The sequence below is a fragment of the Hippocampus guttulatus genome, chromosome 19 (genome assembly GCF_054856545.1).
Source record: "Hippocampus guttulatus isolate MCC_2025c chromosome 19, RoL_Hgut_1.0, whole genome shotgun sequence".
Taxonomy (NCBI): Eukaryota; Metazoa; Chordata; class Actinopteri; order Syngnathiformes; family Syngnathidae; genus Hippocampus; species Hippocampus guttulatus.
The window spans coordinates 1,761,184-1,773,655 of NC_141279.1; the positions used below are offsets into that span (position 1 = coordinate 1,761,184).

The 12,472-nt window shown below is 42.9% G+C and overlaps 1 protein-coding gene across 2 annotated transcripts in view; it reads right to left on the reverse strand.

The window, feature by feature from the left end:
• The window catches only part of jmjd1cb (jumonji domain containing 1Cb), a 79,893-nt gene that overhangs the window by 16,470 nt on the left and 50,951 nt on the right, over positions 1–12,472 (reverse strand). For both annotated transcript variants that reach the window (XM_086138230.1, XM_086138231.1), the window contains 11 exons: positions 10,087–10,192; positions 9,825–9,949; positions 9,553–9,696; positions 8,073–8,114; positions 6,753–7,023; positions 5,991–6,536; positions 5,559–5,901; positions 1,964–2,909; positions 1,682–1,879; positions 975–1,147; positions 675–837 (listed from right to left, as the gene is read on the reverse strand). In XM_086138230.1, coding sequence (XP_085994356.1) covers positions 675–837; positions 975–1,147; positions 1,682–1,879; positions 1,964–2,909; positions 5,559–5,901; positions 5,991–6,536; positions 6,753–7,023; positions 8,073–8,114; positions 9,553–9,696; positions 9,825–9,949; positions 10,087–10,192 — 3,057 coding nt within the window. The remainder of the gene's footprint in view (positions 1–674; positions 838–974; positions 1,148–1,681; positions 1,880–1,963; positions 2,910–5,558; positions 5,902–5,990; positions 6,537–6,752; positions 7,024–8,072; positions 8,115–9,552; positions 9,697–9,824; positions 9,950–10,086; positions 10,193–12,472) is intronic.

A 12,472-nucleotide genomic window follows, 5' to 3' on the forward strand; every position in this document is an offset into this window, starting at 1 on the left:
GAAAAGCACCTAATACAGTAATTTACTAGGGAAAGATACGTTTGTCAGTACTTTTGTATGTGAATACGACAGATTAATTCAAACCCAAATGCAGCATGTGAATATGAAGGGCTGCATGAGGACTTTGCAGGTTTTTATAACGAGCACGAGTGTATATATAGTTTATCGTGCAATTAGGTCTTGCAATTGCGATGCAAATAAAAATCCTCTCCAAATTGTCTGCTGTAAGCATAGTAACACGCTTTATTAACCCCTCTCCTACTGCAGTCGATCTCCTAAAGCAGTTGTGGTCGCTCCAAGGTATGTCTCTCACTGAATTTCTTCAAATGTTTCATCAAAGAAGCGCTCAGCTTCACATCTTGAGTGCTGTCATCTGGGTTTACCTTGAAGTTAACGTGACAATGGTGTATGTGCTGCTTCGGTTATGTTCCTTGGCCTTGCTTGGGGGCAGTGTGGTTCACGCATACAGATAATAAAATGGATAAAAGTAACATCTTGACCTGTCTGGAGTAACTCTTTTTTTTTTTTTTTACAGATTAGAAAGAAGATATGACCAACTCAAATGAGATACTATTTGATAAACTAAGTCTATCTTGTTCTGAATAACAATATCAGTCATCACTGAACTGATCTAAAGTTTGACAGCAATTGATTTGTATTTGAGATGAGTATACCTGTGTATTACTCAGGCGTGCCTTGCTGTGGGGGTCTAAGTAGAGGCGGTGAAGCTGTGCATCTTTCCCGGTGATGCTCCTGTTACTGTCTGTTGGTTCTTGTTTCAGTTGGGCCAACGTCAAGGTTCTTATTGGATCCACGTAGCCTCTCTTATCCACATCTCTAAAGAAAGAAAGAAAAATGTAAAGGCCTTTCCTATGCTTTATTACATGATGAAATGTGTTTTTCACATAATTAGCTTGATGGCAGGCACGTCACTGGAAAAAAAAAAAAAGCAATATTGGATTGACTTGACTCACTCTTTACGAATGTCCACACTGATCTTTGACAGCGGCGGGCTAGCGTGCGTGCTGATTTTAACAGAGGGGCGGTGGGGATCAGCGCTGGCTGGTCGTACAGGAACGTGACTCAGCAAACCCAAACTGTCACTTGCGCTACCGACAGTTTGGTGCAACCATGGGCTAGCTGTGCTCTGGAAATGGAAAGTGCATTGCAAAGAAAAGAAGCAGAAGGTAAATTCAAATGCATTAAAGTTGTGCACACACGTACACGCACGTTCAATTTGTTTCAAAATAGCACCTCACAAATAATGATGAGGATAGAGTCAGGCATGTAAGGCTACTGGTGGAAGTGAGTCACTCATGTTTAGTCAGGTGACTTCTGTAAGAGTGTTAGCAGGATGAATACTAAAGAGCAAAGATCTCGACTATGTGTCAGAGGCTGAGAAGGACGGTGTCTGAGATCTAGTGCCAAAATAACCCGGGGGCTGAGTATAACAGAAAGCGTTCATCAAGAATGAGAGAGTCCTCATCCCAAGTGACCTTCAACGGCATGTCTCATATTGCAGACAAAACTTAAGTCCTCCGAAGTAAATGTTAAGAGTGGAAATATACTACTGTGCATAATAAATGTCACTAATTCCTTCACGCCCATGTGGTAAAGGTAACACAAAACCCTTCCCATTGAAAAACTCAATCATACGTACATTCCCAGAAAGTCCAAATACCTTTCGAAGTGACACCTCAGAATTAACAGCAACTGGATTTTCGGGGTGAACCCATTTAGCTGTGGGGGGTATGTTGAGCCCTTGCTGGTAGGAACTTGGGGTTCCATTGGGGTACTGCCAAAGGATGGGGTAGAGGCCCAAACCTGAAGCGCCAGTATGAGGCTGGGGGAGCAGAGGTGTTGGAGGGGCCCCTTGACCCTGGAAACATTTAAAAGGGTTTTAGTTGACCAATGGAAAGCTAGAAGAAAAAGTAACGTCAAATCAATGCCCCTTGACGCAGACCTGTAGGAACTGCTGTTGGTGCGCAGCTCCCGGGTGAGGTAGGGCAAGGTGACCTAAACCTCCAGGGGAGTCCAGCTGAGGGTGGCCCCCCAGGAGAGATGCCGTGTGAGGGGGAGGCATGGCTGAGAGAACCCCAGGAGGTAAAAGGTGCGGGTGGGGTAAGGCAGCGGTGTGAGGAGGAGCAAGGAGGTGAGAGGCAGCATGTGGGTGGGACGAAGGGGTGAGGCAAGGGGAGTGGGGAGATGACGAGTGGAGCCCATGTAGGTGAGGATGGAGATATGCCGCCACGTGGTTGGAGGAGACGGTGGCGGAAGAAGTGTTTTCATTGTCTGAGCAGATCAGAGCCGGGTCCCTGTAAACAGTGAATGTCTCATTCTTATCGATAATTAGAGGGCTCTTGGTACTGCTGACAGTACTGCCCCCACCTGACTCTGAGTGAGCTGGTGTTGGCTTAAAACCAGAGCGAGGAGGCTCCGTTGTTTCTACTTTACTGGACAAACGACCTGATGGAGGGGGGGAGGTATCATAATATCTTGGCATTTTATGTTTAGAGACCTCTGGTGAGGTATTGGGTTTAGGTTTTGAGATATCCACGAGGCCTAAGTGGGGCTTAGACTTGATGTGGTCTGCTGGACTCGTGCTAGGGTAAGGATGGCTCTGAGGGGTGTTGGGCCGCTGGGCTTTTTGTTTCATGGAGTCTAGCGGAGCTGGGTTTGGGTTCATTTTGGTTTTTGGAAAGTCAGTGGAAAGGACTGTGTTCGTCTTGTCGGGGTGTAGTTGCTGCTGTTTGCTTTGCTCCTCGGATAACGACGGACTCTTGATGCCAGACGTGTAGTGTTGTTGTGGCTTATGCTGCTCTGGATGATGTTGATGAAGAAAAGGATGGGGAATGACCGATTTTTCCTTCTCTATCAGCATCATATTATCAGTCATTGATGTGACAGGTCTGGAAAAAAAAACAGGAAGAATTGAATATGTACATATAGTTACACAGTTTTTTAGCCGGCCATTAAGAATACACTGTCATCAACACATTGAGAACAGCAAATATTTAATTGAATCTGGAACACAAAAATTACCGGCCATTCTAAATACAGTACTGTGTAGTACACAATTTCGGCCCTTCGGACCAACGGCCTGCATAACGTTACATATGAGAGCTCAGCTAATCTTGTGAAGGCCTCATCGAAGGCTACGCTCACTCTTTGCTGCCGGCAGCCACGGTGGACTCATTTTAGGTCACCACGGAAAAAAACCGTAGTTGATTGGAGTAAAACAGGGTGCACACAAATAAATCTGAAAGTACGCAACAAGGCATAAGACATCCCGGCAATGCTCCACAAGTGTGACGGAAGCTTTGCATTGCGGCATAATCACACTCGCCACCTACAACCCTTCTAAAGCTTAACCATGTGTTTATTGTCATTTACCTACAATGCCCACCGTGGCATAACCTTGTTTAACAATCTAAGTGTGAGTGGAAAGTGAAAGTGACGACACGTGTGAGAACCCCGTAAATGTAAATAAAGGGCTCTTTGACGTGTTTCGCGACAAGAGATGGATTATTGAATTACTGGTTGACAGAACACAAATATCATTACATTTTTACTGAGCCGCATTTTGTGACACCCTCGGCGCTGATACTGACTCTGGAGTCGGGCCCACCAGGGGATCATCAGTTGACTCTGCCGAGGCAATAAACATGCTACAAAGCCGCATGGCATCCACGTTTCATCCGAAGAAAGCCCTGACAGAATGTGAGAAAAGCCGACCTGTATGCGTCTCTGAGCCCCTGGTACTCGGCAGGCCTTTTACAACACAGGCCTTCAGAGATACTCTGATAGACTGTAAGCAAACTTAGCAAAGAAAACATGAATATAGAGGGGGAAACAATTGCAAACGTGCACTAGATTTCAGGTAAACAGGGCTGCCATGGCCCCGAAAGTCTAACTGTAGTCTTAGAAAGTGTCTTAATTATTAATTGAGTGTGTATAATATGCTTTCCCTTGATTTGTATGCAACACTTACTTTGAGACATCAGCAACACGTGTGACACGTGCGTATAGCTCATGAGAGCTCAGTTGAGAAGGTAATACGGTCACCTTTGCTTTTTCTCACCCTGGATATTTCATCCAGCAAAAAACTATTAGTAGCTTGAACAATATGGGGTTAAGAAATGAACTACATAATATCCACATATTCACAATGGCGTCAGTTTAACTTTGACTTTATTTCTTGATTAGATTTTCATTATTTTCTAACTGAGGGGAAAAATTATTTTTGAACAAATACGAGCTGGACCAGCATCCCGCAATGTGTTCATGTTCAACCTCGGATGTTCTACTGTTTAGGAATTTCTTTACATAAATATCGAATAAAGAATACAGATGAAATACAACTCTGAATATTTGAGGAGGCTCTGAGGGTGGGTGATATGAAATGATAGATATCTCGCTAGCTAGCTAGCTAGATTCAACGATAATTTGACGACATTCTACAAAAGAAAAACTGTAAATCTGCACTTGCTTCATAGAACAACGGTAGATGTTTCTGAACAACTCTTTTTTACATTTTAAATTACTTCCTACATCTTCGACAAAATATTGTAAAACGACATTCCACAGCAATATTTAACAATCCAGAACTTAAAATTATTTCGTATGTTCAGACTATATAGGGTGTCTTCATGGATTTTTGTGAATAATTATGTCTCCTATAACTCCATAATGACAAATAACATCACATTTTGTGCTGCAGTTTGTACTGGTCAACCACTGCCAACTACTACAGCTATCAGAATGAGAAAAGGTGTTTAAATGGATTTCTGGTGAATATTTATTTTCTAATCTATTTCATCCAGTTTCTTTATAATGATGGATATCAGCAAAGTTTGATGTGGAGTATGATAATCCTAGCTACTAGAGCAGTCAGAATGCAAAAAAAAAACCCCCCCCACAATCTGTTATTTGAGATATGGTGATTTGTGCCACATATGTCTGGAATATGTCATTTGTATCCCTGTTCTTCAAACAGACGGGGAAGAGAAATACAACTGGTAGTGCCGTCCGTTACTGCGCATGCATTTGAAGTGACAGCTAATGCAGCTGCCATCTTTTGACAGAAATGTTCCGACCTACACTACGCATGTGATATACTGTAGTCGCTAATGTAGCGAGAATGCGGAATACGAGCGTGTAAAAACTGCATCTTCAGCTAATATCCAACATCCGGCAAACTTTTAGGAGGCGAGGTTAGTGATGTCTTGCCGACGTTTACTTGCTTTGTCAACAGTACTGTGTGCGTGCGTTTGCTCAACTTGGGGAGGATTTCACGAGTGTATCGCTCCAATTTAGTTATTTAGTTTAGTTCGTTTAGAAGTCACATAAGCTTTCATATGGTTTGTTTTTCAGGCAGTTTTAAGAATATTCGATAATGTAAATTCGCACATCGTGAAAGTAACTCTGATGATTATATTGAGGAAGATACATATCACTCACTCCTAGTCGCCTCCCATCCACGCTGTTAAATAATATGAAGAAATTAACAACACAATAGGCGTTAGGAAAAGGTCAAACACATTCCTTTCTGTTCTCACCTGATAACCTCGGAAGAAGAAAACTCTATCTTGTTATTTAAGCTCCTGCCTGCTGTCACGCCACCTCCGATTAAAGCCTGCTGCATGGCGGGGTCAATTTCTGTCCTTCGGCCACCTTCTGAGGGCGAAGGTGAAGGAGGGACAGGAGGCGAGGAGACGGGGGATGGATGCAAGGTGAGGTAAGGTGAAAGGGCGGTGGACTCTGCCTTCTGTGAGGCAAGCAGAGCTGACACAGCCTCTGAACTCTCTTGATGCACGGTGGCCTGTGCATCATCTGTGATGTCAATCACGCCGCCGCCGCCATGGAGGTGGGACAAGGAAGGTGTCTGACATCGAGAGGAGACTTAAAAAAAGAAAAAAAAAAAAAGGAGAAGAATATAACTGATCAATCGGTTATAATCATCAGATAGTTGGGAGTTGAGTGCAATTTACCTTTCACAGTGTTCTTGCTACTCTCTGTAATAGTAGCCTGGATAGTGTCAGACATAAGAGGCATCTGTTGCCGTGGAGATTGTGTGATCTGCGTCACCGCCACCAATTCCTCCTCCTCTTTTGAGATCATTTTGCTTGTTTCCTTAACAGCCTTATTGCTGTCCTCTGTCGACTGAAGCTCCGCCCACGGGGACAGGCAGCCAACGTGAGATGAGGAATCGTTCATTTTGGCAGCCTGCATTAGTGTCTTCTCATCCTCCTCCATTTTTGAAGCAGTTGTTTTCACCTCACTGCTGCGAGTCTTTAATTCATTCTCAGAGTTTGGCTCTGAGGAGGAGGAAGAGGAAGAGGAGGAAGAGGACGACGACGAGGACGACGACGAGGAGCACGACGAATGGGCCATCCTCTTGTGCGGATTCTCAGAGTCACTGCTCTCCGAGAAGTCAGATGTCATGTCTGTCTTCAGTCTCTTTAGACCTACCTTCTTCTCATCATCCTCACCCTTCCTCCGTTTGTTTACTGCCTGCTTGGCCTTCGACTTAGAGTCTGCAGAAAACCCCCCCAAAAAAACCCAAACATTCAAGTATTAATCTTTGGACAAAAAACAAATCATATCAAAGCACCTTTCTCGGTATGTGTAGTACATCATTCCTTGAAATCGATATTTCACCATTTTCCAGGCTTGTTTCTGATTTGTTCATATGTGCACTTAGAGAGAGACATCAGAAAGGCAAAAGAGGCTCGGCAGAGTGAGAGCCTCACCTTTGCCGACAGCTTCTTCTCTCCTGTCCCTGTCCTCCTCGGCAACACTGCTATCTGATCCTTTTCTCCGGGATGAGCGAGAGTTGCGCTGTTCTCTCTGTTCCCGCGCGCTGCCGCTGGGCGAATGGTGCGATTGGCTGGATGTTTGCTGGCTTTGCAGTGATGGACTCTGCTGTTGGGAGGCCAGCGCACCTTGGGAACCTTTCGGGTTGGGGCCCGATGATGTCATAATTGGACGGGGGCTGTTTGCTTGGGCTCTCGTATAGTGACTCTGTAAAAGTGGGAAACGTCCTTCATTAGCAAAAGCAGCATCCAGACATAACCAAAAATAACCATCCATCCATCCATTTTCCGATCCGTTTATCCTCAACCACAAGGGTCATGGGGGGTGCTTGAGCCCATCCCAGCCATCTTCATTCAGACAGTAGGCGGGGGGCACCCTGAACCGGTTGCCAGTCAATCGCAGGGCACACACAGACGAACAACCATCCGCGCTCACACTCACACCTAGGGACAATTTGGAGTGTTCAATCAGCCTGCCAAGCATGTTTTTGGAATGTGGGAGCAAACCAGAGTACCCGGAGAAAACCCACGCAGGCCCGGGAGAACATGCAAACTACACACAGGGAGGCCGGAGCTGGACCTGAACCCTTCATGATACTGTCCAGTCTGAATGTACTGTTCTTTCTGCAAAGTTTGTGTTTTCGAGGTACCCGTATTTGTCATCATGTCACTTATTGTGTGCGCATGCCAATCATTACTGAGCCAAGCACTTTCTGATCCGCATCGATAGCTATGAGCAACCTTTGACGACAGATTTAGAGAGCAGGTTCTTTCGAGGATAAACTGTCCCGGATAAGTCATTAATTAACATGAAAAAAAAAAAAGCCTTTTGGGTCAAACAATGAATAGTCAGAATCGTAAGCACACCTCGTCCCCGGAGTAATATTTTTTCTTTACTGTGTAGCATAATTGGCAAACTGATACTTGGTAGATGTTTGTTTTTTCAAACAACGCACAACAATAGTAGTCTGACCTAAGTCGTCACCCCACGCTGAACTTTTTCGCTGTATTCTGGCTACTGGACGATTAAATGAAATGCCACAAGAAGCACATTTACACTAAGAGTTACAAGGACCGTTTAAACGGTTAACCCTGATTCACCTTGCGTCACTACCGTGGGGTTTATAGACAGGAGGAAAATAAAGCGAGCTGCGACAACATTGTAACTCTCTAATGAAGTCAATAAAGCGGCATGTGTGAGCGTGGAAGTGGATGCAAAGAGCTTGGGTAGTCGTGACGGTGGGTCGGTGGGGGTACCTGAGTGTTGCCGGTGGTGCCGCCGGTTCTCCCTCCCGCCATCTTTAACATGTAAACAAAGTTGACACACACGCACAAAGACAAACCGAGTGAAATGAACGAAAAGGATATGTCGGATAAAGACATTTGTAATGGCAGCGCAAACAATGAATCAATGGCCACGTGTTTATTGTAAAGATAAACCAATTTACTTTTGACGAAATAACAAGCCGATGTGACCAGTGTTGTTTTTGGCAGCCATTTTTTAGTCGCAGACAATACTTAATAAACATACTCACATATTTTTTCATTTCTAGAGGTGACAATTTTAGTTAACGAAACCTCAAACAGGTTTTAAATTAGTTATAGTCATTTTATTTTAATGGGGGGGGGGGGCAGGCGGTCCATGTAATGTGATGGTGTAAATGTCCTTTCGGATTAAAAAAAAAAAAAAAAAAAAAGACAGAAATCCTTAATCGCAGAAAATCACTTTTGGGCACTGGGATGGTGAGTATATTGAATTTCAGTCTGAACAAAAATCACACTTTAAGCTTTTAGTCTTGACACTTTCTGAGGAGAACCTCCAACAGACACAACTCAAATTTAGTCTGTAACTCTGTGCAACAAAAGATTTGGCAATCGCTCGAGGATGAACATATTAACAAAAGAGTAAAGACAAAAGACAAACCGATTGGCTTTTTAAAAATGTTCTTATGCCCAATTAAGGTTTCTTACACACGCACACACACACAAAAGAATGTACTGTACATACAGGTGAAATAAAAAGCATGGGAACCCTTTGAAATTACAGTGGAACCTAGGTTTACAGATTGATTCTGTGTTCCTGGTTGTGAACCAAAACATATCCAATGAAGTAAATGGAAATGCAATTCATACATTCCAGGCCTGAAACAACATTATTATATTTACCTTATTTTATGGGTGTGTATGGCTAATAAAAATACTGTAAAATATAGAAAGAAGTGAAAACACACTTTATTGTGAAGAAATAACACCACGCCTTGAACTAAAGAGCTCTAGGACAACCTCAAGGGAGCGATTCACACCAGACATCCCAAGAACGTTGTTAATCTGAAACAGTTTTGGACAGGAATGGTCCAAAATTCCTCCTGACCGTTGCGTAGGTCTGTTCTGTAACTTAAGGAAATATTCAGTTTGTGCTGCCAAAAAAGCTCTACCTGTTATTAAAGCTTCTCATATTTCTTCCATCTTGCAATGAGACTTTGCACGTTGTGTCCAATAAAACCATGGAAACAAAATTGCTTTCGTGTTATTCGCTTTCCCGCTCTTGTGTATTCTTTAAACTTTTACCATCAATTCGTGCAAAGATCTGATAATAGTTATTATTATTATTATTATTCCAAAGGGCTCGTGCACTTTTTTCTCACAGCTGTATACATTACAGTACTGTATATCATTCTCTCACTAGGGAATTCTTTATATAAAAAAACAGCTTTGGATGTAGGCGGGGGATACTCACATGGGCAGAATTGTTGTTCTGACTGGATCGCGACCTTCGTCTGGAGGTGATGCCGATGTTTTCGCCTTTCAGTAGAGAGTGAACCACATCATCCAGAAAAGTCATCTGAATCATGGATGGATCCACATTCTGAGGCTCGAGCACCTGAAATGAAAACGTAGATCTGAATGACTGCTCAAAATATGTTGGATGAGGCCGCTCATCAGGAACACATATTGCAATTTGAGGTGAAATGATAAACGGGATAGAATAATGGATGGATCGGTGTGTACCTGATCATTCATCACGACCATGTTTCGGCTAAAGAGGTCGTGATGTGTAATGATGCCTGTAAACCACTGGGTGGCCGAGTCTTGTCTGTATACACGCACACGGTAGCCATTCAATGAATAGGGACCTGAAATCGACAAATAGTGTGTTCAGTAATATTTTCGCAAAAAAGAAAAGACATAGTCCCTTTCTTGCATTAAAAAAAAAATTATATTGTGAAGCACACAGGTTTTATGAATAGAACGCCCATTTCGCGCATCTTACCTTGCATAAAAATTTCCTGTACTTTCTGGTCTTTGAGCCAACCCCTCAATTCCTCATGAAGCTGAGGATTATCTCTTAACACTGGGTTCTGACTGTCCACCTCATCCTAAAAGACAAACATAAAAATGCATGACATGTCAATGTGTTTCAAAACACATCTGCAACGTCGTCTATCGGTGCAGAAGTGCACAGATCCCAAATAGCAGGGATGAAAAAAATTGTGGCCTTTAAGTTGCTAAGCATTATCAATTTTAACCGCATAACTGAAGTTATTTCTGAAATATAAAATAAAGTCAATATTTGGTTTGGTAAGCCACAAACAGCCACGAACAATTCAAACAATTCAATAGTTTATCAGTTAACACTAATAATGAATCTATTAATACTTTTATCGATGCCAGTAGAATAAAGACGGTGACACATAATGAAAAGAACCCAGCACCCAAAAGAAAACCAAACCACAATTACCACATGGAGATGGGGGGTTTTTTTGTGCCCATGATTCAATTATGGTTACTTTAGCATGGCATTAAAGTTTATGAACCACTAGTGAATCATAGAGGATTGGAAGGAAAAAAAACCTCGGCCAAAAGTGGTGAAGGTGGAAACAATGGAAACTAAATAGACCGAATGAAAATGGGGATAAATGGGGCCCCCCCCCCCAAAAAAACCCGGAATGTACAATGTGTGAGGGCTGGTTAGCGTGTCGACCTCACAGTGCGGAGGTACTGGGTTCGATTCCAGCTCTGGCTTCCCTGTGTGGAGTTTGCATGTTCTCCCCGTGCCTGCGTGGGTTTTCTCCGGGTACTCCGGTTTCCTCCCACATTCCAAAAACATGCAAAGCAGGTTAATGGAACACTAAATTGTTCCTTGGTGTGAATGTGAGCGTGAATGGTTGTTCGTCTTTGTGTGGTCCTGAGATTGGCTGGCAAACGGTTTAGGGTGTCCCCCGCATACTGCCCAAAGACAGCTGGAAAAGGCTCCAGCACGCCCCCCCCCCCTGTGTGGATAAAGCGGATCGGAAAATGAATGGATGGATGAATGTACAATGTGAGCTGCAAGAGGATGACTTGTACTCCCCTCAAAGTATTGGAAAAGCAAGGCCAATTTATTTTCTTGGCTTTGAACATTGAGGTTAGACAATCGGCAATGTTTATTGTTGGAATACAGTAATCCATTTAATAGGGTAACAAAACTTCTGAGTCACATGTTCCAATCGTTTTGGTCATATTGTATGAAAAGTTGATGGCTTTAACAAATCCTAAGTTTCTGATTGCTGATACATCCAGTAGCTGGAAAATGCAGACGGAAATGTTAAATTGCCATCAAAGCCAAGCCAAGTCATATTTGTCAAACAGCGTTTCAGTTTTCAGGTAATTCAAATGACAACGTAAAGCTGTCGTACTCAAGAAAGCGCTGGGAGGATGCGAGTGGCAGGAAGAAAAGATTAGGGTGAAGTCTGGCTTTCATTTCACCCGCCAGTGAGTGTCTCTCCCTCTGCAGTGTTCTACTTTCTCATCTTTGTTCAGCTCTAAATTAAAACCAAGCTTACACACTAAAAATAGCAGACTGGAATGTGGCCTTGTGGAAGACAGTATCCTATACATATATTTTGTGCACTTTTACAGTCTGTTGTTGTGAACCGAACCCAGTCTGAGCCAGTTATAATTCTCAACCATTACAAGACCATTATGCGCCTGAATTGTTTCACAAAATGAACCTTCTCTGTCAGAACAGGATCAAAATAGTTTGATATCTTTCTTTTGCAGAAAGAGTTTTTTAGTAGTTCAATCTGTTTTTCACGCAGTGATGCGACATATTGATTTTGCTCAGCGGAGCTGTGCCAAGATTCAGGTTGGTCAATTGGCAATTGTCCGACCTGAATAAAAGAATCAATCATCAGAACTGGTCTGCCAATTTGCAAATCAAGTCTACTTTCTTTCAAGGTTATGTTTTATTATGGGCACTGTGTAGACATGGAATGTCTGACCCCTATGTCTGACCAAAATCACAGAACAACGGTCAAGTAAGTGGAACATCTGAAGTCTTTTTTTTTTTTAACTTTGTTGAACAAAATTTGTTGAGAAAAATATGCATCTTAAGTGCCCTGTCGTGCATACTCTCACACAAGACCTCAGATAACTTGCGACGGTTCAGGCATATTCAGACACAGCGGTCCCCTACTACTGGGCCGTGTACCGGTACCGATCCATTTGACATTGGGTACCAGACCGCAGTGAGAGAAAAAAAAAAAAAACAATCACAATGACTGTCAAAGTCTGAAGGAATTTGTTTTACTCTGAAACTCAGGGAGACATCCGCCAATGCCTCTGTAAACAAACATGTCGGTCGTAGTAAAAACAAACAAATAAATAAATAAATAATC